This window comes from Narcine bancroftii, chromosome 4, assembly GCF_036971445.1.
Source record: "Narcine bancroftii isolate sNarBan1 chromosome 4, sNarBan1.hap1, whole genome shotgun sequence".
NCBI lineage: Eukaryota > Metazoa > Chordata > Chondrichthyes > Torpediniformes > Narcinidae > Narcine > Narcine bancroftii.
This window is the reverse complement of record NC_091472.1, coordinates 90,785,120-90,810,805: the sequence shown is the minus strand read 5'-3', so window position 1 is coordinate 90,810,805 and position 25,686 is coordinate 90,785,120. Positions and strand designations below refer to the sequence as shown.

At 40.2% G+C, this 25,686-nt stretch overlaps 1 protein-coding gene across 16 annotated transcripts in view; it reads right to left on the bottom strand.

The window, feature by feature from the left end:
- map4k3a (mitogen-activated protein kinase kinase kinase kinase 3a) overlaps positions 1-25,686 on the bottom strand; it is a 350,582-nt gene that overhangs the window by 144,859 nt on the left and 180,037 nt on the right. For all 16 annotated transcript variants that reach the window (XR_011355889.1, XM_069931965.1, XM_069931966.1 and 13 more), the window contains 4 exons: positions 25,221-25,352; positions 18,238-18,300; positions 18,073-18,154; positions 17,875-17,985 (listed from right to left, as the gene is read on the bottom strand). Coding sequence is in view for 15 of the 16 variants with exons in the window: in XM_069931965.1 (XP_069788066.1) it covers positions 17,875-17,985; positions 18,073-18,154; positions 18,238-18,300; positions 25,221-25,352 (388 nt within the window). In the remaining variant the exon portion in view is untranslated. The remainder of the gene's footprint in view (positions 1-17,874; positions 17,986-18,072; positions 18,155-18,237; positions 18,301-25,220; positions 25,353-25,686) is intronic.

Here is a 25,686-nt window from a genome sequence, read left to right as displayed (position 1 = left end):
ATTGTTTGTCCAATTGGAGGCTGGTGACTAGTGGAGTTCCTCAGGGATCGGTCCTGGGTCCACTATTGTTTGTTATATATATTAACAATCTGGAAGAATTGGATAAGAAAGTTTGCAGATGATACAAAGATTGGTGGTATTGTGGACAGTGAGGAAGATTACCGTAGCTTAAAAAGAGATATAGGAAAGCTAGAGGAGTGGGCTGAGAAATGGCTGATGGAATTTAATACGGATAAGTGTGAAGTGTTGCATTTTGGAAAGGCAAATCTAAATAGGTCATAAACAATGAATGATAGACAATTGAGGAGTGCAGAGCAACAAAGGGATTTAGGAGTTATTGTAAATAGTACCCTCAAAGTTTATACTCAGGTAGATAGAGTGGTGAAGAAGGCATTTGGAATGTTGGCCTTCATAAATCGGAGTGTTGAATTCAAGAGTTGGGATGTTATGATGAAATTGTACAAAGCATTGCTGAGGCCAAATTTGGAATACTGTGTGTAGTTTTGGTCACCAAATTATAGGAAGGATATAAACAAAATAGAGAGAGTGTAGAGAAGGTTCACGAGAATGTTGTCCGGATGTCAGGGTTTGAGTTTCAGAGAAAGGTTGAGCAGCCTGGGGCTTTTTTCTCTGGAGCGTAGAAGATTGAGGGGGGATTTGATGGAGGTGTTCAAGATTTTAAATGGGACAGAGAGAGTCAACGTGGATAGGCTTTTTCAATTAAGAGTGGGGGATATTCAAACCAGAGGCCATGGTTTGAGATTGAAGGGGGAAAATTATAAGGGGAACATGAGGGGAAATTTCTTCACGCAAAGGGTGGTTGGGATGTGGAATAAGCTTCTGGCAGAGGTGGTTGAAGCAGGGACGTTATTTATATTTAAGGAAAATTACATGGAGGGGAGAGGATTGGAGGGATATGGACTAGGTGCTGGTCAGTGGGACTAGGAGGGTGGGGATTTGTTCTGGCATGGACGAGTAGGGCCAAACTGGCCTGTTCTGTGCTGTATATGGTTATATGGTTAAAAGTGGGAAAAGGATTTAAATATAAAGATAAAAAATGAAGTATGGGAAAAGTTATGTTCTGGAACTATGAAGAATACAATAAACACAAGGTTACACACGATACAGTATAATTGGTTACACAGGGTATATATCACTCCTCAAAAATTAAAAGAATGGGATCCAACATTATCAGATAGATGTTTTCGCTGTAAGAAGGAAATGGGAACAACAATACATGCAATTTGGGTATGTACGAAAGTGAATACGTTTTGAGAAAAACTAAATCAAATATTAAATAAAATCACAAAAAAAACCATACCAAAAAATCCAGAGATCTTTCTTTTAAGTAACATATGAAGTAAAGAATTAGTCCTCAAATTGGATAAAGTGCAGAAAAGATTCATTATGATAGCCTTAGCTGGAGCAAAAAAATGTATAACGTCAACTTGGAAAATGGAAGAGAGGCTGAGAATACAGCAATGGTACATGGAAATGAATAAATGAATTCCATTGGGAAAAAATAACATATAATTTAAAAAATAAAGTCACATTGTTTGAACAAATTTGGGAACCATACATGTGTAATGGAAGATTTAAACTGTGTCTTTTACTTCTGATGCTGCAAGGCTGAGAACTTGCCTGTTTTTTCAGAATTAATAGACACATCTGGTTTACACTATGAGGCCCAGGATGCATATTTAGTAGACACATCTAAATTCCACCATGGGGCCCCAGGATGCAGTTGAATAGGAAGACCTTATCTAATTTACACATGAGGCCCAGGTCCCAGACTGTCAGGAGACTTTAAATAATTAAACCATTTGTTCAAAAAGATAAGATCTGAAGTAAACAACTTTTGGGTAATATAAGCCATGGTCCCACTGCTGAAGGGAGAGACTCTCCAAGAGGTGGCAACATCTCTCAGCAAGAAGAAGAACTTCAAGAGTCCAGCCTAACGTCCCAGTCGAGGGAGGTAGAGAAGCTGCTACCAGCGCCCCGACAACCTACTACAAGTGTGCAGTCGTTGCCTCGGTTCGGCAGTTGGGACCAGTCCAGGCATCGATAAGTATAATTGGGAAGGGCTTGCATATTGTAGTGTGAATTCAGCTTTAGATTTAGTAATAAAGACTTGTATAAACTGATCTGCTCTCGATGTGTGTGTCTATTTCCTTTCGGTAGCTCGAACACTGTGACCAATCTAAAATGAACAAAATGAGAGGTATAAGTTTACCCAAGACAACATGGAACATAACAGAGAGAGCTTGCCTTAGACCTCCACCCCCTAAAATGATAAGAATACAAAACGACTTGTGATGCATTTTTCTTGTTTATTTTCCTGAGTGAAGATATTGTTTTATTGTATTATATATTTTGAAGGAGAAGGGTTCAGAGAGCTCATTGCTGTATCTGACCCGACCTTGTTGGTTTTCGTGCAGTTGGATAATCATGTTGAGGAACTTTGGGGGGCATGCGATGCGCTCTAGTATTTGCCAAAGCCCTTTCCTGCTCACGGTGTCGAAGGCTTTGGTGAGGTCAACAAAGGTGATGTAGAGTCCTTTGTTTTGTTCTCTGCACTTTTCTTGGAGCTGTCTGAGGGCAAAGTCCATGTCAGTAGTTCCTCTGTTTGCGCGAAAGCCGCGTTGTGATTCTGGGAGAATATTCTCGGCGAGACTAGGTATTATTCTATTTAGGAGAATCCTAGCGAAGATTTTGCCTGCAATGGAGAGCAGCGTGATTCACCCGTAGTTTGAGCAGTCTGATTTCTCGCCTTTGTTTTTGTACAGGGTGATGATGGTGGCATCACGAAGGTCCTGAGGCAGTTTTCCTTGGTCCCAACAAAGCTTGAAAAACTCATGCAGTTTGACATGCAGAGTTTTGCCGCCAGCCTTCCAGACGAAAACCAACAAGGTCGGGTCAGATACAGCAATGAGCTCTCTGAACCCTTCTCCATTAACAATGGCGTGAAACAAGGCTGTGTTCTCGCACCAACCCTCTTTCAATTTTCTTCAGCATGATGCTGAACCAAGCCATGAAAGACCTCAACAATTAAGACGCTGTTTACATCCGGTACCGCACGGATGGCAGTCTCTTCAATCTGAGGCGCCTGCAAGCTCACACCAAGACACAAGAGAAACTTGTCCGTGAACTACTCTTTGCAGACGATGCCGCTTTAGTTGCCCATTCAGAGCCAGCTCTTCAGCGCTTGACGTCCTGTTTTGCGGAAGCTGCCAAAATGTTTGGCCTGGAAGTCAGCCTGAAGAAAACTGAGGTCCTCCATCAGCCAGCTCCCCACCATGACTACCAGCCCCCCCACATCTCCATCGGGCATACAAAACTCAAAACGGTCAACCAGTTTACCTATCTTGGCTGCACCATTTCATCAGATGCAAGGATCGACAATGAGATAGACAACAGACTCGCCAAGGCAAATAGCGCCTTTGGAAGACTACACAAAAGAGTCTGGAAAAACAACCAACTGAAAAACCTCACAAAGTTAAGCGTATACAGAGCCGTTGTCATACCCACACTCCTGTTCGGCTCCGAATCATGGGTCCTCTACCGGCATCACCTACGGCTCCTAGAACGCTTCCACCAGCGTTGTCTCCGCTCCATCCTCAACATTCATTGGAGCGCTTTCATCCCTAACGTCGAAGTACTCGAGATGGCTGAGGTCGACAGCATCGAGTCCACGCTGCTGAAGATCCAGCTGCGCTGGGTGGGTCACGTCTCCAGAATGGAGGACCATCGCCTTCCCAAGATCGTGTTATATGACGAGCTCTCCACTGGCCACCGTGACAGAGGTGCACCAAAGAAGAGGTACAAGGACTGCATAAAGAAATCTCTTGGTGCCTGTCACATTGACCACCGCCAGTGGGCTGATGTCGCCTCAAACCGTGCATCTTGGCGCCTCACCGTTTGGCGGGCAGCAACCTCCTTTGAAGAAGACCGCAGAGCCCACCTCACTGACAAAAGGCAAAGGAGGAAAAACCCAACACCCAACCCCAACCAACCAATTTTCCCCTGCAACCACTGCAACCGTGTCTGCCTGTCCCGCATCGGACTTGTCAGCCACAAACGAGCCTGCAGCTGACGTGGACATTTACCCCCTACATAAATCTTCGTCCACGAAGCCAAGCCAAAGAAGATATTTTGAATATTTATGGGTTTTGGTGGGAAGAGGGGAGGGAAAGGGAGAAAAAAGGGAGAAAATGCCATTGTGTATATTTAATGAGAAACATTTGTACATATTTTGGTTGATATGGTTCACAGTGTGAAAAATAAAAAAATTATTAAAAAAAGAAATATTTAATTGACTCAAAAGAGATTTAGCAGAAACTGGAAAGGATGTTAAATGTGAGATGATAAGTTCATTTCTTCCTCTCTGTTTATTGGATGTTGCTGGTGCTCAACATGAATAAAACTTGAATAAAACATGAATAAAAATGCAGAACTTAATGGCAATATTCATGATTTTGCAAAGCCATCCATTCTGGAAAACAGCAGACATTTTGCAGCCTAAATCAGAAAAGCTATTCTCTTTGAAGGGAGATTGTTGCTTCCTTGCTGAAAACAAATGGTATTTCAACTGTGTCTCAATTAGCGAGAACAAAAAAATAAAATGTTTCTGGTCCCATAGGTTGACAAAAGATTATGAGTCCATGAAAACACGTGAACTCTCTCATAATGTACAAATAACAGTCATGGGCTCTTCTGGATCCAAGAGGCAAACTGGCTCAAATTCCAGCCACCTTCAGAAAGTAGGAACTAAGATCAATTGTCAGTTCAGCTTTAATGAGGCAGTTCATGCTACAGAGAAGACCAGAAATGGGAGCTTAAACCTACACTTGGATTCAGAGAGAACTGTTTACAGCTGGGTCACCTTAGGATTGAAAACAAGAATTCATGTATCCCTGTACAGGATAAGATGGCAGCACTGCCAGAGATGCTGTAGCGGCAGTGCTGCCACTGATGTGGACCCGGAGGGAGCAGAGATGCAGCACTCCCATGGTGTCCAACTGCCCAGTTAACTGCCATCAGCTCCTCATGGGCTTTGAACAGCTCATTGAGAGCCAACAGGGGTTTTTATTTGAAATCCCACGGACCACAGGTCTGCACCCAAGGTGGCGGCACCGATTGGCTTGAACTGACTGGAGGGGTACCAGGTATCAGAACCAAGATGCGAGGAGGTGCCAAGCTCACTGTAGGATTCCTGACCATATTGAAAGTTCGGATCTACAGCTCGGGTTGCCAATGGTTTGGATTGGACTCTGTGGGGCTGTGAGAGTGCTGGAGGCGAATTTACGGACACTCAGTGTCTCTGGGGGGACTCTCTTTTGCTTCTCTCTCTCCGACTGTAAGTCTGACTGAAAGAGGCATTTATGCAATTCCTGCCGGTGGCGAATCTGTCTGCCTTGCAGCAGGCAAAAAAAATTCATATAATATGAAACTGTTTCATTACTATGATAATAAACTGAACCTTGAATATGTCTCAGTATCTGTATTATATAACAGAGTCAAAATTAAATAAACGCATTCAGTTTATATAAGAAAATTCAGGATATTGGTATGCTGGTTTATGAACTGGTGAAAATTAACATTCAGAAAATGCTTTGACTGCAAGTTGGCCTGAGTACACAAGGAAGGAATACTGGAATTGGTAAAGAGCGTGCGTATTCGATGACCCCACCGATACTTGCTTTGAAATCAATGCTGTGCAGATTCAATGAGTTGATTTCTGAGATAAAAGGCTGATGAGGATTGGCCAAAATTCAAAGAATGTGGGGAGCTCAGATTTTTTCATAAATTCTGAGAGGGATTGACAGATTCTAATTCTGGCCGAAGAATCTAAAACTAGATGGCAAATGTTTAGGACAACAGATTGAGTATTTAAGGAATGAGGAGAATATTCTTTATTAAGTAGTTTGTAAATTTTGAAATTTTATTTTTAAGTTGAGGACTGTGAGTGTTCTATTGCTGAATATTCTTAAGGCTGAGATGTTTGGGTTGAAGATAATCAAGGGATATGGGGATTGTACTGAAAAGTAGACAAAGTACAGGATCACTCACTGTTTTATTGAATGGTGGAGCACGCTCAAGAGGCCAACTTTTACTTCCATTGCTGATGTTGTTAAAATGTACATTCACAAAGAAACTTTTATATTAAATGTTAACCTATCTTTAAAGTAGTCCCATGAAATCTACATTTCAGCTTCATCATTCTACATGCCACAGAGCACAAAATGATTTAAAACAAGAATAATTCAATAATAGTAAAACAAAAAAGATAATCCACTGAAACAAAATATTCCTCTCTTATTTGGATTTGCTGCAAGTCAACATTATTATTTCAACAAGTTCCAGTCAACAGAAGGGTAAAGATAGACAGAGTGAGGGGTCACAAGTTTGTTTATTGTCACATATAGCCGTATGTGAGAGGGTCTAATTTCTTGAGCAGTCCCGACAACTCAACTGTAATGTACAGTAGTACAAAGTAGGTCAGCAAGACCACATACAGTGTGTAGGGTCAAAGATCATCATGGGCACCATGGGGGTCACTGTTAGGTTCATTCAGGAGCCTGGTGATTGCCAGGAAGAAAGTCTTTGAACCTGTTGATGTACAATTTCACATTCTTGAATCTTCACCTCAATAAGAGGAGGGAGGAGAGCATGACTGGGGTGGGAATGGGCCCTTCAGTGTGTTAGCTGCCTTCCAAAGCAGCAGAAGGTGTAGATGAGGTTGATATGATGTTCTGAGATTCATTCACCATCTAATCTTTGTCAAAGCAACACTCATACTACACTGTGATGTATGCAGATAGGATACTTCCAATGGTGTACCTGTCAATATGGTCATGGGACATGGGGCACGGGCCTGCGTACCAAAGTTCCTCAGCCTTCTAAGTAGAGGTATTAGTGTGCTTTCAAAACTATCACAACATAATTGATCCAGGTCAGGTCACTGGAGATGTTTAATAATTTCGAGCTAACTACCGTAGCCACTTCAATACCACTGATATTGACAGAGGAGTGGGCTCCATTCCCCGCCCCTCACTCATATAGTCGATGATCAGCTGCTTGCCTTACCAACATTGAGAGAGTGTTATCTTGGCACTGGGCCAAGAGACTTTCAATCTCCTTCTTGTATTTGTTGGAATCTAGGGGTTAAAACAGTATGAAATAAATGATTAATTAATGTGTATATTTACTGCATGGAATCTAGGGGTTAAAACAGTATGAAATAAATGATTAATTAATAAGTGTATATTTACTGCATGGTTCAGGGAAAAAGGAATGTGATTAAGTGGCAATCACAGCAGGGAGCAAAGTTGGCTGAACAAAATTGGCTGCTCCCAAGATACAGGGAGAGGATATGCATAAAACGATTTAGGAGGAATGCTTAACTGAAGGAGGTGGGAAGTAGCACAGGAGACACAGGCCAGATCAGAACAAAGAATGGCCCGCAAGAATCAAAGGGAATGGAAAACCAGTCTAGGAGGAAGATTAAGGCACGAGGAGGTGTTAAAGAGAACAGCAGAAATTGGCCAGACAGGGACCGAATGGTGATTAGAAATATCTGGGGATGAATTAATTTCAGATCTAAACAACAGGATAGTCTGGCCTGGAGGATTAACATGGGAATGCTACACCCCAGAAATCTGCAAAACAGGAGATGACTTGTGATAACCCTTATGCAAAAAGATCTAGCAGGGAAAACAACTTTTGTTCTGTGTGATAAGATTGACCTATATAAACTGTGCCAACTGGACAATAGGGGTCAGTCTTGGGGAGTAGCTCACTGTGCAAGTGACCTATGAACTAATGAGTGACCCAGAGCTCTGTTAAGTTTTATTCTTGTGCTGTGTAATAAATTGACTGTTGAACCGAATACCTTCTCCTATCACTTCATTCAAAGAACGCGCTGGACTCAGACTACACATAGACTAAATTAAGAGTAAGTTAAAGCCAGAGTCCGACATATTCCACTTTATTATTATTTGATATGCAGCCTACAATGGCAATGCTGACAGCAAATGTAAAGATGGAGCTGTAGTGGTATTTAGCTATGCATGCATGAGTGTAGTGTCACCACAGTAGGGGGCAAACAATGGCATCCAAAAGTCACCAACTCAAACATGTTACACTCTCTGGACTCACTGTGCACATAAATGGCTATTCAGGAGGCCTCCTATACTACAGTGAACAGTCCTCTACTATCTGTATTAGGAATACTCAATTACTGAGCTTCTTTGAAGAATATGTACAGACTATATTTCAATTTACTTGTACTCTGAGCATTCTGGCATGTCGTCATGCCAAGCCTGCTTACAAAAATGGATCTTGGCTACTTACATGGCTTGTGACAATATTTTGAGTGCTAGATTAAATGACATTGAAAATACTTTTTTTAAACTGGTTCGGTGCTCTTTTGAGAGTGTTATTGGCAGTTCTAAACATAGCTCTACATCTGTCCAAACTCTACTTATTTTCAGCAAAAAGGTCCACAAAGAGGCCAAGGAAGTTTACATTCATGTTATGTCATATACAACTGGCGGGTACTTTTGAAGAATAGGGAACATGCAGACAACCATGATCAGCTAACAATAATGCATGTTCATTCGCCAAACCTCCCCATTTCAATGCATACAGCTAGAATAGCAGATATTGTTTTGATTTAAGACAAAAGTAGAAACAGGGGTTGATGGATATCCCCCAACTACACACATTGGATGCACTGAAAGTTCAAATGACTAGTGTAAACAGAAGCTTCTAACACATCGAGAGGTGGGGAGAAATTGTAGGATCCAGTCAGCCTGTCAACACATCCAACAGCTATTGTTAGATCCCAACAGTGCACATCTCCCACCAGAGTCCAGCTCTGAGCCCCCAACTCAGCACAAAGTAGCCACATTACTCACCACAGCCCACCCAACACCAACCCTTACAGCAGACAATTTTCCATCAAGCCATCATTAGTGGATTTGCTTCATGTTCCTGGCAAGCAGCAAGCAGACAGAGGATGTTTTGTTTTTTAAAAGAAACAAGAGCAGCACATATCTGTAAATATTATAACAAGAAAGGCCTCTGCGGGATCAGCATAAATACGGCACCAGTTGTTTTATTCACTAAGCAACCGCATTTTCTTCTAAATTAAACAGAAGTTCACTGGTAGTGGCACCTCCTTACTGCAAGAGGGATAGATGAGGCAGAATTTGTCAGGTCAGTCCAAGAAGGATTCTTGACAAAGTACATGAACCAGCCGACTTGAGGAGAGGCTATACTGGATCTAGTACTGAGTAATGGTCAGGTGACAGATCTTTCAGTGGGGAAACATTTTGGTGAGAGTGACCACAACTTCCTGAGCTTTAGCATAGCTATGGACAAGGATAAAAACAGAAAAAAATGGTAAATTATTTAATTGGGGAAGGGCTAATTACAAAGGGATGAGGCAGGAACTAGGGAGAGTAAACTGGGAACAGATGTTTTCAGGAGAAAGCAGAGAAGAAATGTGGAGGATGTTTAGGAACCACTTGCATGGGATTCTGGATAGGTTTGTCCCACTACGACAGGGAAAAAAAAGTTTTTTTGACAAAACAGGTGAGGTAGCTAGTTAAGAGGAAGAAGGAAGCATACATAAGATTTAGGGAAAAAAAAGGAAGGGCTCATGAGAATTATATGGTGGCCAGAAAAGAACATAAGAAAGGACTTTAGAGAGCTCAAAGGGGGCACGAGAAAGCCTTGGGAAATTGGACTGAGGTAAACCCTAAGGCATTCTATGCATACGTGGAGAACTGAAGGATGACAAAAATGAAGGTAGGGCCGCTTAAGAATAAAGGGGGCAACATGTGCCTGAAAGTGGAGGGGGCTGAGGAGGTCCTGAATGAATACTTTGCTTCAGTATTGATCAGAGAAAAGGACCTTGGTCAAGGTGAGATCAGAATAGAACAAGGCTTATGTGCTGGAGCATGTTGAGATTAAGAAAGGGGTAGTCCTGGATCTTCTTAAAAACTATAGTATTGCTAAGTCCTTGGAACCAAACAAGATATACTCCAGGTTACTATGGAAAGGGAGGGAAGAAATTGCTGGGGCTCTGGCAATTATTTGTGTGCTCTTTGATCACAGGGGAGGTGGCTAGAGGATTGGAGAATGGCAAATGTGGTCCCCTTGTTTAAAAAGGGTAATAGGGAGAATCCTGGGAATTATAGAACAGTGAGACTTGCATCAGTGGTGGCAAATTATTGGAGAGGATTCTTAAAGGACAGGATTTATATGTACAAAAGCAGTGTTACTTCCCCTTTAAAACAAGACTACTGAATCATTGGCTGTTTCTGGAATTTTCTTCCAGCTTCTCAGTCCTTTCAAAGCAGACTCACTGGACTCTGAAACTATACATGACTGCAGAATAACAGCTGCTGGGCATTTTTGTCAAATATCCAACATTTTGTCCACTGCACTAACATCTAAAACAGTAAAATCTCAGCTACAACAAACAAGTGTTTGATTAGGATTGACGTAAACTTGCAGAGAGGTTCTGCAACTCAGTTTTCGACTGAATGGATTCTATTTTTTTAAACCTCCCGACCAATCCTGTTCCCAACCATCTATTTTATCACTATCCTCAGAATTGCCACAACTGACCCAGAGTTCTCACTCATTGTGTTGTGATACTTGATAAGCTTTCGACCACATCTGCAACATCACTAAGATAGTCTATTTCAACCTCTATTACACTGGTCTTCTCCATCTGCTTCAGTTCAAAGGATGCTGATTAATTCGACAATGCATCAAGTTCAAGTCTATTTATCATCTGATTGTAACAGTACAAGCCGAAGAAACAATTTTCTCCAATCCACAGTGCAAAAAAAGTGCAAACACACATATAAACTATACATTCTGTATACACAGAACCTATATACATGTCTTAGATATGAAATATATATATTAAAAATAAACATTATTAGAGTCATGAGGAGTTGTTTTAGTTGTTTAACAGTGATTCAGCAGGCTCACTTTCCATGGGAAGGCGCTGTTCCTCAGCGTGGTGGTTCTGGCTCTAAAACTGAACCTCTTCCCCAAAAGGAGTAAATGGAAAAAGCTGCATGCGGGGTGATAGAGGAGTTCTCAGATTTTGCGAGCCCTCTTTAAACAACAATTCTGGTAGATCACGTCAATTGAGGGGGGACCCCAGCGATCCACTCTGGCAGTCTTATGGTCCTGTGATCCAATCCAACAATCCAATGCTCTACAGCAACCATATCACAGTGATGCAGCCAGCCAAGATGCTCTCAGTAGAGCTCCTATAGAAGGTGACAAGATGGTGGCTGGTTGCCTTGCCCGTCTCAATCTTCTCCCGAAGTACAGTCACTGTTATGCCATCCTAACATGTGAGAAGATGTTTTGTATCCAAGATAGGTCACTACTTAAGTGGACTCTGAGGAACTTTGTGTTCTCTACTCTCTCCATTATCAAGCTATTAATGTGTAGCAGAGGGTGGTCATCTCTGGTCCTCCTGAAGACCACAATCATCTCATTTGTCTTATCAACACTGAGACTCGGGTTGTTAGTCTTGCACCATTTCATGAGGTTTTTCACTTCTTCTCTGCCGTGTGACTTATTGTTGTTGCTGATGCGGTCAACTATTGTCGTGTCATCTGCAAACTTGATGACCCTATTGGAACTGGATCTGGCATTGCAGACATAAGTTAGTAGTGTTAGGAAGTCCAGTTACAGAGAGAGGTGTTGAGTCCCAGCAAGGACAGTTTCTCCACCAGCCTCTAAGGTATGATTGCCTAGTCTAGCCTCCCTCATTCCACTCTCTGCAAGCTTAGGGTTAACCAAAACTCTAGCTTCCTACCTTCTGACTGCACTACCACTTCAGTTTGCTCAAAGAGTTATTGAGGTCTCTTTCCATCCAGCACATAGTATCTCTGACCCAGTTCCATCAAAGGAGGTGATACAGAAGCATTAAAATCAGGACTGCCAAACGAGAAAATAGCTTCTTCCCGCAGGCTGTGAGATTGATGAATAGTATCCTCTAACCAAATTAATCATCCCAAAATATTTATATACATTTATTTTAAATTATATCTGTAGTATGGAATGTATCATTATGCGGTGTGTATTGTAAGTGTATGTGTGTGCACCGTTGTCTGGAGAAACTCTGTTTTGACTGGTTGTGTTCGTACAGTCAGATAATAATAAACTTGAACTTATTTATTGGCTTCCTTCAGTTAACAATGCTTCAATTTTAAAATCTGTCATTACCCATCTCTACAATCTTTCCAAACTACATTCTTCAGAAATGGCTGCTTCCTCCAATTCCTTTTGATCATCCCAAATTTAACAGCTTACTGTCTTGGATAACATGAATTTAGAACTAACTTATTGCCTTAAATTTCTCTACCACTGCTTCTTTCTCCATTCAAAATGCAGATCAAAATTTATCTCTTTGGACATAATCTTAAATTCTAGAATTGCTAAGTATATTTAATAACAAATCTGAAACATTGTGCAACATTTTGCTTCATAAACTATGGCATCCTCAAGTGATATAATTATACCAATACAAGTGTCTAACCTTTTATGTGGAATTCCAAAAACCAGCAACCTCCAAACACCGGCACTTTTTTCAGTTGATGACATCTGCTCATCAAAGATGGAATTTGGTGCTAATTAGTGTGATTATAACTTTATAAGAGCCCCTCCCTGTCATGACCATATGATGGTCTTTTATGGTCTTCATGTAAATTCATTTAACATCCCACACCCCCTGCTTTGTGCAATTTTGAAACCGCATTTGCTTAAAGGGATCGCCATTTTAAAATTATTCCGAAATCCGAAGATTCCAAACAACGGCAGGGGTCCAGTCCCAACTATTCCGAATAAAAGGTTATGCACCTGTACAACCTTAAAAAAAAACACAGAATCATCCTGATGGAAGCTGCATATTTCTCCCATGCTGGGTGCTGATTTAAGAGCCTTGCCAGTTACTATGTTCCAAAGTATGTTTCATTTTACACCTGCCACATAATTTCTACTTCAACCCAAAATGTCAACTGTACATTCCCCTCCACAGACCATGCATGACCTGGTATTCTTGCAGCAATTTGCTTTTCACTCCAGATTCCAGCATATGCATTCTCTTATCTTTCTATGTGTTATCTTTGTTTTAATTCGTTTCCTCTAGTCATATGTGATTAATTGTTTACTAGTATATATGCCAAAACATTCAATTAATGGGGAAAAAACCCTATTTTCTTCAAATGCGATCAGGCAGATAAATTTATTTTGGTAGTTTTGGCTTATATTTTTCACATCCTAATGCTTCATGGTAACATGTTGGAATCACAGGCTAACCTGTATTTGTTATTAATACAAATGCATACCACAGTTTACCATCCTCGTCAGTTAAAAATTCTACTTTGGTTTAACAGGTTCATAATTATTAAACTAGAGCACTTTGATGAATGCACACATTAACAATAAATCTGATATTGGAAAAGATTTATCAAAGATAGCTCACAATTGCTCATTTATAAATATATTACCCATTATCAGTGTACTTAATCAATCAGAATAGTTATACAAAAGTGTTCTTTGCAATTGTTTCAACAACTATTTGTTAGCTACGGGAAATCTAACTTTTGCAGCCAACCTCTCCATGGACAATCAAGTGGGCCAGTTAGCCCATTATCATCCAGGAGTCGAGAGCTGCTCCATCAGTCCTGGATGAGAAATGCTACACTGATGTCAGCCTGTGTATTTCATTGGCACTTCACAATGCAGGTCTGGGAGCTCCAGTGTAGCTGCCCCAATATGAGCTTTGATATGCCAGTTAGTGAAATAGGTCTGTAATTAATATAATCAGAATAAGAGTGTGACATTATTTTTTAATACTCTGCATACAGTCTGTATCTTTTTTAGATGGATGCAAAAATTGTAATTATAGTTTTGAGATTCTTGGCTATTTCTGGACACATTTCCCATCACCGGATTCAAGAGGTTTCTTTCCCTCCATTATTAGACTCCTGAAAATACTTCACATGTACTAAAATGATGTTACTTTTGCTCCATTCTAACTGATCTCTCTCTGTGACATTGCACTCTGTAATGTGTTTTTACTGCTGCACTATGTGTGGATTGACTAGATGAGCTGCTTGCAAAACAAACTTTCTCACTGTACCTCAGTAGATGTGACAATAGAATTAAAAACTTGAAGTTGAAGATTTACTGTACATTTATAAGATAAAAATTTCATTGATATGGTCAAACAACTGCTAGAAATAAATTGTGTATAATATATAATCGCAGATATAAATTTTAGTAAAATAGGGGAAGGAGAGAAAATTATTTTTCTTCATTTGAATATTAATTCAATATTCAATAATGTTCAATACACTGAATGCAATTCATCAAAATGTGTTCAAAATATTAGGAGTAAATGATGAATTATGATATATTAAACCTGAGTAACTGGGTGATAAAAGATGGTAAATATTGGAAGTCATTACTAGATACTTAAAAAGCTTTATTGTCAAGACACAAATCTCAGATCATGTACTAAGAGGGTCGCCACCATCACACCCCTCCCAAGCTTGCTTCATGTAAATGGATAGAAGAGGAGACCCAGTTTAGCTTCTGCTCTTTCAATAGTCTCTCAGGACCAAAGATGATGTATCCATTCCAGTTTTGAAGAGTGAAAGACCCCCAGACATAGGATGGACATTGCACTCCAACAACTACACAGTCCTAATTGAGGAGGGTCTTAGTCCAAGAGAAGAAATCCTGCCAGATTTTACAACAGTGTCTGCTGCACAAATGTCATGAAGCTATGTATGCATAGCTATGACCACACACATGTGAACAGGTACTTTTTCTGCACTATTTCTCTTAGGCTAACTTCCTTCAAACCCCCATTTACACCCTCCCCACCCCCCACCCCACTCCCCCCCCCCCCCCGATAGCCTCCCTCCTCTAATCCACAACACCACAAGAAATAGGAGTAGAATTCATTTGGCTCCACCATTTCATTATAGCCGATTTATTTCCCTCTCAATTCCATTCCCTTGCCTTCTTGATAATCTTTGACACCCTTAATCATCAAGCACTTACCAACCTTTGCTTAAATATACCCAGTGACTTAGCCACCACAGTCATACATGGCAACAAATCCCACAGATTCACCACACTCTGACTGAAGCAATTTCGTATCTGTTCTAAAGGAAGACATTTCATTCAGAGGCTGAAAACTCTGGTCCTGGATCTTCCCATTACTGGAAACATCCTCTCCATTATGTTGTTTTTTTTAAATACAGAAATCCTGCGTTATTTCCATAATGAAGACCCACAAATAAGCCGGCTTTGGTTGTTCACACTGAAATGAACAAAGCCGGCATTTTTCTGGGTCAGTATGGCTTTTTACACAGTAAGCAGGCATTCCGCAAACAAAAGGGATGGGATGTGTAACTCCACAGCTTCAGCATCTGCGTCTAGTGTCATGTATAACATACAGTATTTGATGGCAAGCTAGACCCACTTGTTTTTCCCAAAAAATGGCACAAAATATTCAATTGGTCTTTTTTGTGAGGTTGAAATTAGGGTGATAAAGATGGGTAATGCCAACATTAATGCTGTCGGTCCCCACAATGGTCATTGTTGTATTGAGAAAGTGTCAGGTCCGTGAGAGATGTTTCTGGACACAAGGGTTTGCTATCAAAGGGTTTGCTTTTATTAACACACAATTAATAGAAGAGCGTTGGAAAATCGTAGTGGGAATAAAACACACGTGCACAATTTATAAAAGAGCATGGGGGAAAAGCGTGCAAAATTTAATAAAACATACATGCACAATGTCTAAAAGTGCATGAGAAGATGCACAATTTAATAAAACATACGCATACAATTTATAAAAAAGCATGGGAAAATCTACTACAAGTATTGATCTATCACGTAGATTTCAAGCTTTTTATTTCCACTCACATACCACCTTGTGGGGACTGGTAGTGGGCTGTCGGTGGTGGGAGCAGGGCTGTGGGCTTCAGACTGTTCAAATTGAGGACAAGTCCACAGACCAGCTTGCTCACAATCTGCCAAGCCTAGTGTCAAATCTTTGTGCTTTGTGATTGCCCTCACAACCTGGCAGACCTAGTGTCAAGTCTAGAGTTAGGGTTAGGTGGTTAGTAATGTGGCCAGCAGGATAATCATCCCTCTTGTGTTCACTTGGTCTCTTCTCTCAGAAGTTCTGTGTCACTTTGAACTGCCACTTTTGGTTCGCCATGCTTTCATTACCCTGTACCTGTTTCTAGCTTTAAGTGAGATCAGTGCTTTACTTCCATTCCGCTACTTGTCATGCATCTTGATGTGTTCTGGGGTAGGTTTATTCTCTGTATAGTGGGTGACTTTATCTTCACACATTAGGGTTAGGGCTAGATGTGGGATTTGGGCTAGGGTTCAGGTTAAGTTAGGGTTAGCGGCCCACAGCAACAGAGAGCAGGCAGTGGGTGGCCGGGACAGAGCGGGGCAGTAGGCCAACGAGAGAGAGTGAGACAGCAGATCACTGGGAGAGTGTGGGAGAGAACAGGCAGTGGACTGCCGGGCACCAGGACAGAGTGGGCCGCCGGGACAGAGCGGGGCAGCGGGCCACTGGGACAGAGCAGGACAACAGGCTGCTGGGACAAAGCAGGGCAGCAGGCTGCCGGGATAGAGGACCGCTGGGACGGAGCAGGGCAGCAGGTTGCCAGGACAGAGTGGGGCAGTGGGACAGCGGGCCACTGGGACAGAGGGCTGCCGGGACAGCGGGCTGTGGGAGAAAGCAGGACAACAGTGTCATTATTTAAAAGATTTTTCCTGTTGTCCTACTTGCATGTTTTTTCCAAGTTTAAATGCTTACCAATGAATACACTAAAAAAAAAATTACAGTACACATACACCCAAACTGGTCCCAGAATGCCAGAAGTGTCTTTTACCCTGCAGGTGTTCCAGGAATTTTACTAGGTCTCTTTGTGGAAAAAAGACAGGACTGGAATAACCCCATTCCTTACCATCTTGGTGCTTTTTGCACAGCAGGCCTTCCAGAAAAAAGGAGAAAATGTTCCAGAACGAGTAAAAAGCATACATGTCCACTCTGTCCAGGCTTTTCAGTATCCAGTAATTTTCAATATGGTCTCACCTCATCCCTCTGAACTTTAGTGAAAACAGACCCAGATCCATCAAACATCCTTCAAATGTTAACCCTCTCACCTCTAGGATCATTCTCATAAACCTCCTCTGGACCCTTCCTTATGCCTTCTTCAGATACTGTGCCCAAAACTATTTACAATAGTCGCAACGTAGTCTGACCAATGCCTTATAGAGCCTTAGTGTTACAACCTTGCTTCTATATTCTATTTATCTCTAAATGAATGCTTTAGTCCAGTGCCAGTTTCCATACATGATCTGCTGCTCCAGCTCCCTTGCCCCTCTTCCTTTCCGTCAATTCCCATTCTCCTCAATGCCTGTGTCCTCCACCCTCTGGCTGTAACTACTCTCTCGATCTCATTGGCACTGGCTAGCCTTCCCCACTTGCCATTCCCTCTGCCTGACCAGCTCAACAGACATGCATGACCATATTTAAAAATATTTTCATCATAATGCACTGGAAGCCCATGTACCCTTTCATTTGGACATTATTTTGTGTTTATTAAGATAAAATTTAAGCACAGCTATTTTTCATTCAACGTGTACATCAGCTTCAAATTACTCAAAATAGATCAAGCTGCGACAATCACATAAAAGACAGATTTTGACTTTTTTTAAACCCATTGCACAAATATTGCCTTACAAATTAGTCTGCTAATTACAAAAAAAATTCACAAGGATCACCAAAAAATATTTTACCTCAGGATCATCATCATCAAAATCATGGTAACTGGAATGATCTGGGTTGTTCAATTTATCCAGCAATTCAATAGCAAGTGTACGGCTCAAAGACTGTGCCACAAATGGGTGCTGAAACATAATTCAGAATTCCATTATTAGGAAATTACTGAAATGTTAATCCAGATATAATAACATCACATAACATAATAAACTTACCTGCAGTAATTTCTCAGCAGTTGGTCTTTTCTTAGGATTTTTTGTAAGTGCCAGTTTGACAAACTGATGAAAATTAGTAGACCTGAAACAGCAACATTTTGTAATGAATCAACTTGAAAATAGGAGGCCTATAAAAGATAAATAAATGTATTAAATGCCACCTACCATTTTATCTTGTCTTTCAACTTTGGGGGCTGGAAGTTGCTTTTTGTCATCAAAAACAAAGCCCTAAGATAAAAAAAAACAGCCATAAATCATAACTTTGTTCAGATACATCATTTCTTGATATGGAGAGGTTAAATATGCAATTTATTTGATTCAAGTCATGAGGGTGGAGGCAGAAAAAAAAGTGGGAGGGGAGCATTTTCAAAATGAGGGGCAAATGCCATGCAGACTTTCAGGCTTTCTCTTAAAAGTATAACAGAAAGAGTCAGCTCAAATATTAAAAGAAATATTTACTTTATGAGGTAATACTTGCTCATTTAACTTCAATAATACAACTATACTTCTGCACAAGGAATTTACCCCCAATTGAGGCAGATCCAAAATAAATTGGCCAAAGGGTTTTGAATTGCCTTAGGAACCACAACAGAGGGATACAGTTCAATTTCTGCTTCCATTGTGATAAAAAAGCTTGAAGAGCCAGAAAATGGAACATGGAAAAGTCAATATGGAAACCATTTAGTTCAAAATTATGCTTTCTGCATATTGAGAAAAGGATGACAGCATTAACTTTCCATTTGGCAAAAGGCCATTGGCCATAACTATATACTTCCACTATTAAAATCATTTCTTTTTTTCATTTTGTCATTGCTTGTGATATAAAATTTATTCATCAAAGTAAAAAATCAAGAACAAACTTTAACTTATCAATGGACAGGAATACAATGAATCAAGGAATATTCAACCAAGTATGCAAGCTCCATAAGTAATCTGGCACCTCTTAATTAAAATTCTTTGGCATAAGTTCCAAAATTGTTTGTGAATACAAGAAATGGAGTTCGATCCCTCAAGAGTATCTCACCAGTTGGAACATGACCGACAAATGTTACACCTTTCTTCGCTTTCCCAATCTCTGTTTTGAAGATTTTAAATGATCAAGAATGAATAACTATCTGGGAATAAAAAAGTTTTGGAATTCCACCATAACCCCGATGCAGAAAACTCAAAGTTCAAATTTATTGTCACAGTACATACATGACATCACAGAATCCTAAGATTCTTTTTTCTGCAGGCCAACTTAGTCATTTCTATACCAGTAACTGTAATCTATACTCATCAGGAACTAAACAAATTGAGTGTGGAAATGCAAATGTATAAATATACAGTAATAAATAATGAGCACACGACAAGAATCTGATAGTTGAAGAGTACCAACTATTCCTGAACCTGGTAGCACCTGTAACAACTTCCTGATGGCAGCAGTGAGAACTGAACAAATCCTGAGTGGTGCGGATCCTTGAAAATTGCTGCTGCTCTCCCATGACATTTCATACAGACATTCTCAATGGTGGGGAAAATTCTGCCTGTGATGTACTGGGCTGAGTCCACTACATGTTGTAGGATTCTTCACTCAGAAGTATTGGTGGCCCATGCCAGTCTGAGATGCAGACAGTCAGCACACTTTCCACCACACATCTCCAAAAGTTTGCCAAGATTTCTAATGTCATACTGAATCACTGCAGACTCCTAACCAAGTAGAGGCGTGGTTGTGCTTTCTTCGCATAGACATTTATATGTTGGTCCAGGACAGGTCCTTTAAGATAGTGACACGCAGGAATTTAAAGTTGCTAACCCTCTCCAGCTCTGATCCCCCAATTATTACTGGATCATATACCTCTAATTTTCCTTTCCGAAAGTCTACAATCTGTCCTTGGTCATGTTGATATTGAGTGAGAGGTTGTTGTTTAAATTTAGAAATGCAGCACAGTAACAGGCTCTTCTGGCCCATAAGCCCATGCCACCCATATACCCCAATTAACCTACAATCCAGTATGTTTTGAAGGGTGGGAAAAAACTGGAGCACCCAGAGGAAACTCATTCAGGTCAGGGGAAGAATGTACAAGCTCCTTACAAACACTGCCGGATTAAAACTCGAGCCACTGGTATTTTAATAGCGTGGCACTAACTGCTATGCAAACCATGCTGCCCCTACACTAAATACACTAAATACACTAAATACACCACTCAGCCAAGTTTTCAATCTCCCTTCTGTAATGCTAACTTTTTTTTTACAGCCCACTACTGTGGTACCATCAGCAAACTTGCATATGGCATGGTTGTTGTGCCAAGCCACACAGCCATTGATATAAAGCGAGTAGAGCGGGGGCTAAGTATACAGCCCCGTGGTGCTCTGGTGCTAATGGAGATGGTAGAGATGTTTTTGCCCATCCAAAATGATTGGGGTCCAGAGGTGATGAATTCCAAGATCCAATTGCACAACGGGGTATTGAGGCCCAGGTCTTTGAGTTTACTGATCAGTTTTGAGGGGATGATGGCATTGAATGCTGAGCTGTAATCAATAGGGGACATCTTATGAATGCATCTACATTGTTCAGGTGTCCCAGAGTTTTATGGAGAGCCAATGATATGGCATCTGCCATAGACACGTTGCTGCAGTAGGCAAATTGGTACAGATCCATCTCGCTGCTCAGCCTTCAAAACCAGCCTCTCAAAACACCATCACTGGTGAATACATAGGGCCCTCCACAATGTTTTGGACAACGTCACATTTTTCCTTTATTTGCCCCTGTGCTCAGTGTTTTAAATTCGTCATCAAGCAATTCACATTTAATTAAAGTGCACATTCCAGATTTTAATCAAGATTATTTGAATACATTTTGGTTTGACCATGTAGAAATTACAGAACTTTTTGTACATAGTTCCCTCATTTCAGGGCACCGTAATGTTTGGGATATTTAGTTTCAGGTGTTTGCGAGTTCTCGGGTATATTTAAATTGCTTCACTGGTGCAGGAATAAGAGAGCTAGACGTGCTTCTAAGCTTTTGGAGTCTGCAGTTGACATATTTCAACATGAGGACTAGAGTTGTGCCAATGAAAGTCAAAGAAGCCATTATGAAGCTGAACAACAAGAAGAAAATAGTAAGAGACATCACCCAAACTTTAAAATTACCAGCATCAACTGTTTGGAACAACATTAAGAATAAAGAGCGTACTGATGATCTCAGTAATCACAAAGGGACTGGTGGGCCAGGAAGACCACCACTGCTGATGACAGAAGAATTCTCATCATAATGAAGAAAAGTCCCCAAGTGCCTGTCTGACAGATCAGAAACACTTTTCGGGAGGCAGATGTGGAGGCATCAATGACTACTGTCCACAGAAGACTTCATGAACAGAAATACAGAGGCTACACTGGAAGATGCAAACCACTAGTTAGCCATGAAAACAGAATGGCCAGATTACAGTTTGCCAAAAGTATTTAAAAGAGCCTACAGACGAGACCAAGATTAACCTATATCATAAGATTAACCTATGATAGTAAGAGCAAAGAGTGGAGGCATAAAAGAACTGTCCAAGATCCAAAGCGTACCATCCCATCTGTGAAATATGTTGGTAGGGGTGTTATGGCCTGGGCATGTATGGCTACCACAGGTACAAGGACACTTATCTTCATTAATGATGTAACTGTTGATGACAGCAGAAAAATGAATTCTGAGGTGTATAGAAACATTTTGTCTGCACAAGTTCAAGCGAATGCTTCCAAACTCGTAGGATGGCACTTCATCCTACAGCAAGACAATGATCCCAAACAAACTGTTAAAGTGACAAAGGAGGTTTTCATAGCTCAAAACTTGAAAATTCTTGAATGGCCAAGTCAGTCACCAGACCCACATTCAATTGAGCATGCCTTCCACATGATTAAGAGAAAATTTAAGGGGATAAGCCCCCAAAACAAACAGGAGCTGAAGATGGGTGTAGAGGCCTGGCAAAGCATCACCATAGGAGATACTCTGCACTTGCTTATGTCTATGAATCACAGACTTCAAGCACTCATTGTATGCAAGGGATATGCAATAAAGTACTAAACATGACTACTTCAATATGCATACCATTGCTATGTCCCAAAAATTATGAAGCCCTGAAATGAAAGGATTATGTATAAAAGGTGCTATAATTTCTACATGGTCAAACCAAAGTGTATACAAATAACCTTGAATAAAATTTGGAATGTGCACTTTAATCTGATGTGAATTGTTTGATTACAAATTTAAAACTGTGGATCACAGGGGCAAATAAAAGAAAAAAGTGTCTTTGTCCCAAATATTATGGAGGACACTCTAAGTGTCTCTGGTTGACAGTCGGCAAGTTACCACATTCTTCTTGGGCACAGGTACAATTGAAGACTGTTTGAAATAGGTGTCGAAGTGAGGTTGAAGATATCTGTGACTACACTTGCCAGCATAGGTTTTCAGTACTCAGCACGGTACACTGTCCGGTCCAGATGTTTTTCTTGGATTTACTCATCTTGAGCCAGCTCACACATCGTCTTCAGATACTGACAGTAAAGGATCATCAGGCGGCATGGGGGTGCACAATAGTTTTTCCTTGTTCTGGTAGTCAAATTGGGTATAAAAGGCATTGAGCTCATCTGGGAGTGAAGTTTTGCTGTCCCCTACATCACAGGATTTAACTTTATGCTGCAGACATTTAATAGTGCTGCATGCTTATATCAGGGCAGTGAAAGACCATTCCTGATCTCTGAGTATTATATATCATTTGTAGACCCACATATTCATCTCAAAAATGCATGTTTACATTATATGAGCTATAAGATCATGTAAGAGCAAGTAATTCTATTAATATTTTATTTAGAATATAATTTTATGTAATTTTGTAACTTTTCATAGCTCACAAACATCACAGAGTAAATTATAAACCCCTTGTAAAAACAATGGGGCAAATGGAATAATTCTTGTGGGCCGGGAACTAAATTAGTGCATCACAACTAATGAAGATTCATACATCTGTTCAAAGAGCACTTGTCAATTTAGTGCACTCTGGCAAAAGGCACCTATGGAGGGAGATAACAGTATGAGTTCAATTCCACACTTTTGGTAATGATGCATATTTTAGCAATCAAATAAGTAATTTAGGGATACAGAAGACTTGGGAGCTGAATTTGTCACTTAATACTTCAGAATAGTTCAATAACTAGTTAATTTGTCATTGTACCACTGCATTGCATTTGCTCACTGTAAATGGCCTCAGCAAACCTGAGACTTTAGAAGAAAGTTTCCTGAATTCCGCTCTTGTCCCTTCTCCTTTCAAAAACCCAGACTCCTGATCCCATTTTTCATCCCAACAGCGTCCACATCCAATGGATCATCTCTACAATTTCCAACACTCCCAATGTGAAGTCGTGCATATTTCTTCACCTATTAGCATTCTGAAACAATCATTCTCCCCAGGGCAATTTGGCTCACTCCTCCATCACCACCAATATCCTCTTTCCAATGTACTTCCCTGTGCATGTCCCTTTGCAATAGCCTACCCTTTTAACCTTTACACAACCCAGGAAAACCATATTGGTATGAAATAATGATTTGCTTGCATCTTCCTCCTCCATTCAGTACTAACAATGTGATCTTCTCAACAAACAAGTCACTAAACAGTGGGCAACTGCTTTGAAAAATACCTTCAGACTTAATCACCAAGCCTTAGCCCATCTTTTAATGTTTATCTCCATTGTACCCTACCCTACCGTAGTTTTTGGCCTCTGCACTGATATCATTCTTGCATTATCGCTGACCTGCTACTTTGCTGAGTTAAATGCAAGTTCAAGGAATACCATCTTCACGTAAGATTCAATACAGTCTTCCCACTCAAGCTGAAAAATTTCAACTTTTGAGTGCTTCTAACAATGAAGTTTTATTTCAAATTTCCAGCATTTTTCCTTTTGTGATTTCAGAGAATGATTCTGCTTCTTCTTATTTACAACATTTCTTGGCCTATTTCTGTTTCTTTAATTCTCTCATTACCACCTCTTTTGGTCTTCCACTCTCAGTCTTAGTGACTTCTTTAATTTCTCCCGCCTTCCATCTTTCTCAAATAAAACTTGAATAATCTGCAATCCCAACCATTTGGAAATTCCAATGGTTCAGCATCTGGCTCATTGGGTGCTATTTACTACATTTCCTTGAAATCCACTGGGCTCTGGTTCCCACATTCCCTGCGAACTTACTTGGTTCACTAGAAAATCTATAAAAATAACATCTGAAAAGGGTGATTTGGAAGTGAGCTGCAATGCCCTAGACATGCCTGATTATTGGGAGTTTCATTGCACACATTTGCCTCGATAGCTCTCTTCCTGGCTCCCTAAAGTATGTAAAATGATTATCCAGAAACTTCATTCAGTTCTCATGAAAAACTATTAATGTTGAGACATTAAGTCCTTGATCTGCTTCAGGCATTCAGTAATTCAACTTTGCAAAAGTTACATCAACATGTTACTAAATTATTATTTTCAAAAACTGAACTATCCTATTTTACAAGGAATATTTATGAGACTACTTAAAACACTGGATGTCCTGTGTTTAAGATTGGCAGTTGTGCTTAATTACACAATTTCCCTGCTGTATGACATGGTAGAGGTCTCATTCTTCATTTCAGATTTTTAAATTTTCAATGCCACATGAACGTAGTCCAACAGAAACAGCAGTGGCATAAATTTGCCATTGTAAATGGCTCAGCTGCAGTGGACAACACCACCACCACCTTTACCTGTTTCCCTGCAGACAACAGTGGAGAGCAATTACAGGATACTGGAACACAAGCTGATACAATGATCAGTTTTCTGTACACTAGCACCTTCCTTTGATAGGAAAACAAAAGTTTTGATTATTTCCAATATTTAAAAATATTATTTCTTAATCATGGCTTTACATATGGCAAATGATGTATGAAATTTCATTTTTATTAATAGTAATTAGTACTGGCTAAATAATGCATTACTAGTAAAATGGCCACACCAGATCTTTTAACAGAGATTATTTAACTTGGTCTCAATAGAGATAATCAATTTATGAAATTATCTTTGACATCTCAAACCAGTCTATTTCAAATCAATTTTCAAGTTACTGAAAATATTTTGTCATCTTAAATACAAGGCTAGTTTCAGTTCTTACCTCATTGGATGCAAGTCAAACATTGGTGGCTGAAGTTCAGCAAGCTCAATACCAGTTATACCAACTGCCCAGATATCACACAGTTGATTATATCCACCTTTCCTCTCCACAGCTGCAACCTCTGGAGCCATCCTAGAGAACAAAGATCATACTTATTTTGTGTGTTTCTATAAGCATTGAAATTTCAGATAATCTATATTTCACAACTGGAGCCAATTCCACTTTCTGTTGGATATTTATCACAAAACATGTTTCACAAATTTACCCCTCAAGAAAATACACCTATGGAGGGAGATAACAGTATGAGTTCAATTCCACACTTTTGGTAATGATGCATATTTTAGCAATCAAATAAGTAATTCTATTTTCTGTATTAACCAGTTCAATTAACAGGACAACTCACAAAATTAATTTCACACAGAATAAATGATGACTTCAGGCAAAGGAGCGGCGATTTTTCAGCACA